The sequence below is a fragment of the Quercus suber genome, unplaced genomic scaffold, assembly GCF_002906115.3.
Source record: "Quercus suber isolate HL8 unplaced genomic scaffold, Cork oak 2.0 scaffold_459, whole genome shotgun sequence".
Lineage (NCBI taxonomy): Eukaryota > Viridiplantae > Streptophyta > Magnoliopsida > Fagales > Fagaceae > Quercus > Quercus suber.
This window is the reverse complement of record NW_027069910.1, coordinates 46,445-54,153: the sequence shown is the minus strand read 5'-3', so window position 1 is coordinate 54,153 and position 7,709 is coordinate 46,445. Positions and strand designations below refer to the sequence as shown.

The 7,709-nt window shown below is 34.2% G+C and overlaps 1 protein-coding gene across 1 annotated transcript; it reads right to left on the bottom strand.

Annotated features, from left to right (window-relative positions):
• Nucleotides 1–298: 298 nt before the first annotated feature.
• On the bottom strand, nucleotides 299–6,666 carry LOC112007611 (protein FLX-like 4). Its single transcript, XM_024039985.2, has 4 exons — nucleotides 6,490–6,666; nucleotides 1,703–2,331; nucleotides 826–965; nucleotides 299–734 (listed from the first exon to the last, which is right to left on the bottom strand). Exons 2-4 carry the CDS (start codon nucleotides 2,254–2,256, stop codon nucleotides 478–480), a joined length of 951 nt encoding a protein of 316 aa, XP_023895753.1. The 5' UTR covers nucleotides 2,257–2,331; nucleotides 6,490–6,666; the 3' UTR covers nucleotides 299–477.
• Between the last annotated feature and the right edge of the window lie 1,043 nt (nucleotides 6,667–7,709).

The following is a 7,709-nucleotide window of genomic DNA, read 5'->3' as shown; positions in this document are numbered from 1 at the left end:
ATCATTAAGGTGCTTTTATTTTTGTTTTTGTTTTTATAATTCAATTGTTACAATAAAGAGACAAAATTTAAACCATATCTCTCATAAAAGAGATTAGATAATGTCATTGAATAACAAAGTTCTTGGCCAACTTGATCCTTAAAAATCCGACATTGCTAAATTGGATCCAATATTCCATTCTTCCAGTCCTGTCAAAAAATTTACTTCAAGACCTAAGAGGAATAAACTTAGGCCGTCAACCCATAAGGTTATATACAAATGGGAAAAAAAACATAATTACTACCATGAGAATAGAGAATTCAGTAATAAAATTTTATGATCTTATATTGAAAAGTAACTGCTTATATGGAGATTAATCTAATCTACAGTTTTTAAAATAGCAATACATTAATAGCTCTTCCTCTTCATATTTCAAAACAAACAATTGTGAAGAGGGGCAGAAAAGCTTATCAACAGCCTCTATTTCCAGCTTCATATTCACCTTTGAGTGAGCGAGGGATCATATGCTCCTCCCCAAAGAGCTCCACCGCCAGCACTAGGAACAGCTACAACACTGGAAGGTACACCATGGCCACTGCTATATGGAATCATTCCCCCTCCTGCAGGCCCAACAGCCATCTGAACAAGAGGCCTTCCATAGCTGTCAATATAGGCACCGGCACCACCACCCTGTATAGGAGGGGGTGGGTATGAAAGATCGGGATGCATGTAACTACCACCGTATGGGCTTGGTGCTATTTGACATAGTATCAGCTCAAGCATTAGAAATGAAACATCTATAAAACATCGAAACAAAATATGATGTATACAGGCAAGGAAAGTTACCAAGTGCTCTCTTCTCGGCATTTAAGACCTCAGCACGTAGCTTTTCCACTTCTCTTGCCATCCCAAATAGATTCTTCTCCATTGCTTGCATTTGCTCCACTTGCTCAATGTTTTTCCCTTTTTCATACTCAAAAGTAGAACTGCTCAACCAAACAAACAGATTTAGAGAATTAAATGGCAAGCTAAAACATATGTCCATGCAAATTAAAAAAGAATGCAGAGATTGTCATATTCATGTGCATTTGATTAGCTTTTTTGTGGAACTTCTTCAGTTTATTGGCTTCTGTAAAGCTTCTTAAGGCCTTAGGTACAACTATACATTTGCCCAAGTCAAGCAAATAAGTAAATCAACAAATAAGCCAATCCAAACCAACACGGGTAATTACTAGTCTCAAAGCACAGAAAAGATTACTTGAATAGAGAAACTTAAGAAATTTTGGTATCATCAAACTTTCAGTTATCGCCAATTAAAGCATGCTATATCGTGGCAAAATTTGGAATATCTTAGACATGGAAAAAATGGAAATTTTATTAATGAGAAAATTCACTGGAATGTCTAAATGCCTCTCATTAAGCACTAAAATAGATCAGTGAAGTGAATAATTGAGCTGGTTCGAGAAGGTCCTTTCCAATGACTGGATCTGTCAATAGATTCTGATGATCCAATAAAAACAAAATCCTAAATGGATGGCAATTTGGTCCTAAAGTGTACCATACCAAGGCAGTTGACAAATTGCAACTGCATATTTGTCATTTCCTGCTTCATCAAACTAGCAACATTTTAAAGAAGAGTGCAGTAACTTCTTCCGCACGCTTTACATGGACTTCTAAGAAATCTAAAGGGGAAACATCCAGGAAACAAATTTTTATGCCTTACCGTAATCTCTGGTGTTCTTGCCTCAAACTGTCAAGCTCAGCATGCAAATCTGGTATATTCTTGACATCTGTACGGGCTTTCTGCAATTCCTGAGTGGCCTTCTGAATCTGGACAGTCAGCTCTTGTCTGGCAGCGACCAAACTCTGTGCCTCCTTATGGGCCTGTTGCAGTTCCTTCTTCACACCCTCACCAGCTCTGACATCTGCTTCCTTCTTTGCGATCTTATCCAGCAAAATCCTGATCTGTAAATCACTTTCAGTCTGGATGCTTGCTATGTGTGCTCTGATTCTTTGTACTTCCTGCTGAGCACCAACAAGCTCCCGCCTCAATGTCAATTGACTGGCTGCCAACCTACGGTTTTCTCCTGTAAGCTGTTCTATTTCTGCTGCCTGAACAGCAATTTTATTCTCCAACAGATCAGGAGGAGGCAGTGGCTCCAATGATCGTTGGCCTGCTGCAGAACCAAGTCCAGGAAATGGACCATGCCGCATCATCCCTGGAGCCTGGACAGGACGTCGCTCAAAAGAATGTGGAATTTGTCCTCTTGAAGCCATCTATCAGACAATCCCTTCAGGCCAGGACAAACATCAATGGAGATTTACACAATCAAAGTCCTGCGGTGCAGCTACCTGCATTGTTTTGAGAAAAGTGATCACAACCATAAAGCAAAGTCTACAATGGATATATAAAAGATATTTCCTTTATTTCTTTTTCTTTTTTTAAGTGAGTTTGGTCCCGATGAGAGAATGAGGGGAGATTCAAACTAGTGATCCGCTTCATAAGGCTTGGTCCCCAGCAGATTGTGCTACCTCCTATCAGTAACCAAACATTCTGTAATACATAAAAAAAACAATCCTATTGTAACAAAGCTGTGGTTAAATTAAAAATGTTTTTGAATTTGTTCTATAAAAATTCCATACACATGTTTTTTTTTTTAATTTTTTTTTTTATAAGTTTTGGCCCCAATGAGATGGGGGAGGGAGATTCAAATTAGCAACCTCTGCTTCATGAGGCAGGATCCCCGCCCAGATGTGCTACCCCTTAGGTTAAAATCCTGTGCAAAAGTTAGGGAGCTACACTGGATGTTTATACTGAAACAATGCATTAGAAGAATATTGAAAAGTCAAGATTTAGGCTTTGATTGGAACTTTGGAAGAAATAACTAAACAGCCCAGATCACTAACTTATGGAATTGCCCAGACAAACCAGCAACCCATGAAATATCATCCAGTTCACAATGCAAGAACCGCCTCTACAGACAATATAAACTCTGGAAAGAGTTATAAAAATGCCACTATTAGCAGCCTTTCATACTTGCATCATCAGCAAACCATTAGCTAGCTGCAGATGTAAGCTTCTAATATAATTGGCCCATTGGCATTTAAAAACAATTTTTTTCTTTGTACCAACATATGCATTTGACTTAAGAAACCTAAAATTCAACTTTGTGAAACTAGCTTCATTTCATTAGATAAAGACGTGTTCAATTCAGATTGCTAAAGCAAAAGAGGAACAGTTTCACTATTACAGCATGGGTTAAAACTTAAAATTCAAACATTATTAACTTTCCTAAAAAATCATTAGGAAAGCTAAAAAATAGAATGTTTTTGAAAATTTTGGCCAAACATAAATATCTAGAAGAAAAACACAATATTTACAATCACCAATTATTACAAATTAAAAATAAAAAATGAAAATTTTACAATCACCAAAATTTTTAAAAAATATATATATATATATATACACACACACACACAAAAAAAAATTAACTAATGTAGGGGAACATGATGTTCAGATTTTTCAATAAAAGTCTTATTACCAATAAAAAAAATTATTAAAAAAAAAAAAAAAACTGTTTACAATGACTTCATATTTTCTTGTTTTTTTATATTCCAAATCAATGACTTGCGAAATGCTACAGACCATCATCCTAAACATTACATTTCAACTTCTAATTCAATGTAGTCAATACTAAATCACTATTCTCAAACCAATGGAAAGGGACAACAGCTTAGAATAGAGTAATATAATAAAATTAAAAAAGGACTTCCTTTACTTGAGAGGCTGATGACTGGAGAGTTGTCAGACAGACAATGACCTTGCCAGAATCATTCCCACCATTAAATGAATTGCAACAATTCATTTGAGTTTATTGCAAGTATAGTAAGAGCTCATGGAATAAATAGCACTAATTTTGATACCCGTAATATTTGCAGTAAACCCCTATAAACTACTGGTCCTAATTTATTCGAAGTTGAGACACCTTATATGCTTGTACCACCACCATTGCTAACAGAAACAAGAACTAATCCCCCCCCCCACTAACATCCTCAGATTCTTTGCATCGGGGAAGTGTATATGTTCATTTTGACATTACCATTGACTTCCTGTTTGGTGTGTGTGTGTGTGTGTGTGTGTGTGTGTGTGTGTGTGTTCTCTCTCTCTCTCTCTCTCTCTCTCTTCTCTCTCTCCTATATATATATANGTGCCTATGCCCTACACTCTGCTAAGAACATATGGAATTTTTGGACAATATGGACATCATGAAATTTAATTTGCACTGCCAACTGGTGAAATTTCTTCCTATATAGGAATTACTATACCAATTATCATTCCAAGGATTCTATGCTCCAATTATTGACACCTTTAGTAGAACCCATAGCTGTCCAGTTAAAATATGTGTTTGTGACAATTTGGAGAGAGAAAAAAAATTGTGTGTGTACTGTGTAGTGGTGTTGAGACGCTGATAGTTGAGCTTAACTCTTTATTTTTGGCATTAGTCCTCTTCCATCACAAGTAGATATAATCTTTTAAATTGGAGTTTGTAAATTTTAGGCGAACCATATGCACTTATCAATGTCAACCTTTTTTTTTTTTTTTTTTTGGTGACTTTCAAATTATAAATAAATATAATTATCTCAACAACCTTACAATAAGAGTGGGTGCAGGGCAATTCACTACCAACTAGAATTATATTTTTTGGTTGTTTGCAACCAATTATTATGAGTAGGAGATTATGTAGATGGAGATGGGCCATTTTTCTTTTGGTTGAACCATGTTAATCTCATGGATGTCTTTATGTAGATAGAGAGGGCTTTGGTTGGGATCATGTTATGCTCATTGGTGAACTTGTCTATTATCTAACGATTCAGTCTCTCTGGATAAGGATAAGGTATCTTTTCTGCATTTAATATTCAAAATTGTCTTCTTATAGACGTTAAAGGATTTTAGGTAAGGGGAGGCTTCAATTTTTTTTAATTGTTGTTGTTGTTTGGGATTTTTTTTGTTGGGGGGTGGGGGTGGGGGGGGTCCATTAGAGGTTAGATATATATAGATACAAGTATATCAACCGTTGTTGAACAATAATTTAGTAATTTTTTCCCTATGGGAATTTAAATTAGGACAAAGTTTGGCTACAAGCTTATAACTCTCACTAAAAAAATTAACATGCCTAAATATTTTGAAAATCTAACCGTCGGATTGCATGTTCTTTATGTTCTTAACACGCATGTCAAATTCCGTGCCAATTGGATGTTATTTAATATTCAATCCTTACACTTTTATGCATAATTTTAGACTACAAAAACTTGAAATTTAAACATTTAATTGATTTCATAACTATTGATCTTTAATTTCAGGAAATTTTACAAGCATAAAGGATATAAGAAGAAAATATAATCAAATGGAGGATTTGTCAAAATTCACATTCAACAAAAAGATATTGAGTGGAGTTGTAACCAAAATTTGTCCTTTAAATTAATAAGTTGTCTTAGAATTGTTCTTACATCTTTTGCTTGGTTCATAAGAATTGTTTTCATGGCACTTGCCTCATGGCTAAAATGGCATTTCCTCCTCAAACAAGTGTGGGTGAAGGATGAGGTTATGAGTTTAGAACAATTAGATGTGGCATGTAACTTAACTATCAAAAGTTCTTGTCACCATTCACCACGCATTTGTGCGTATAGCAATGCACACATGTAAAGTGAGGGATGCTTTAAGTTAAAAATATTTCCCTTTTCAGCAATCTTCTGATTCATTCACTTACAACTCAACTAGTCCATAATCACAACTGAATTGGGGCTGCTATGGATTGTCATCAACTAATTAGAGTTGGTCCCTTGCATTATTTTCCTCCATTCTTGTTCACTTATGGATGATATAACTTCACTCTATCTCATTACATTTTTTGAATTTATACACTAACATCCAGAAATAATTGGAGAAAAGGCACAAGGCTGCCTACCAACAATCTCTTCCAGACCCTGCAAAAACCCATGCCTTGTGCACTAGATACGAGTACGACCTTCTATACCCTAAACTCATAAAAAAGACCAGTGCTTGATGAGCTTAATACCTTCCCACATAGGCATCTTATTCATGTATAAGTCAAACTCAAAAGCACACATCATTAACAAATGTGGCATGCACATTCTATATTTCTGTTGATACCAATGCACTTAAATTTGGGTAATGTTCCTAAAGGTGACATCTTTTCATATTTGGGTTGTGCTCGCTTATCTACACCAATCATTCTATAAAAACAGTGGTACTTTTCACATATAGAGAATAAAATTAACTTGCTCAAGTAATAAAATTTTTTAAAAAAAATTTTTTTTTTTATAAAAGTGATAGCATAAATTGTATATGGCTAGGATCATCAAGAAAAAACAGTATAACCAAAACAAAACCCAGACCAAAAAAAGAATCAAAAGTACAAGAAAAGTGAAGCTACAAGATAAAAATCTAGGATCAGAGAGAGAGAGAGAGAGAGTGAGAGAGGTACTTACAAGGTGAGTGGGGGATTCTTTAGTAATTCATAGAGATGGGTATCGGAGCCTCTGGCGTAGAATGGTGGCCGCCGCTCCCACCGGAGAAAAAGTTTGGGATGGGTTTTGGTTTTCGAGGCCGAGTTTGTAACAAAAAGTGTTATCTCAGGGGAGACTTCACTCTTGACTTACAATAAATAAAATGACTTCTTTTTTTTGTTTTTGTTGTCGTTGTCGTTGGTGTTTTTTTTTTTTTTTTTTTTTTTTTTTACTGAATTGTCAAATACAAGCCATGACAATACAATTTTTAAATAATAAATAAATAAATAAAAAACTAAATGCAAGTAATGGTCTTAATGTTTGGAATAATTTTGATTTTCTTTCCTAAAATTTTGATTCACACCCTTAAAATTATATTGGAGTATGAAACAAGCCCTTTTGTTATTATTGTTACGAACATGGCCATTAAGTGCCACGTGTGCTAGTTGATTTAATTAAATAATGCAATGTCAAAATTTTATGTCATGTTAATTAAATAAAAAATTAAAAATTAAAAATTAAAATAAATACTCAATAATTATGAAAATATTATATATATATAAAAAATTGTCTCAATACAACAATGATAGAGACTCCTACTTATATAGTTCTACTAGGCACATCGAACCTTTTGTTTTCTTCTCTCTCACATAGCATTGCCACTTGGTCCTATTCACTCAATTTGGGTCCACCACAACTCAAAAGCATAAGGTGGGTGTGAAAAATATCCATCTATTTTATTATAAGAATTTACTTTTTTATTTTATATACTAACTTTTCCAAATACCCACATCAATTTACCTATTTTACACTATATTATATTAAAATATCAATTTTTCTTAAATTTTTTTAATTGTTTCTTCTTCTTTTTTACACACAATAACTATTATTCACTCTCTTCCTTAACTTACTGATACGTAAAGAAAGAATAAAAAAATATATGCAAAGTGAATAGTGATAGTGTAAATTTATACCATTATTGTAGCAATTTTGCAAATTTACAAATTTTCAGCTTAATTGATGTGGGTGATTTTGGATGTTGAATATGTAAAATGGATACATTTTTCTATTTTGCATTGATTGATGGAAATGCTCTAAGTAATGACATACATATTGATAATGGCAATGTTATAGGTCATGAGCCTAAAGACCTTCATACTGTTTGGGTTGGCTACATGACCCATAAATGTTTTCACTTGACA

Bases quoted from the DNA above. Each gene is read 5' to 3' on its own strand.
- LOC112007611 (XM_024039985.2), bottom strand. From the start codon at position 2,256: ATGGCTTCAAGAGGACAAATTCCACATTCTTTTGAGCGACGTCCTGTC. The intron at 966-1,702 runs GTAAGGCATAAA...TTGGTTGAGCAG, and splicing joins CAAGAACACCAGAGATTACG to TTCTACTTTTGAGTATGAAA. The intron at 735-825 runs GTAACTTTCCTT...TATGTCAAATAG, and splicing joins TGCCGAGAAGAGAGCACTTG to CACCAAGCCCATACGGTGGT.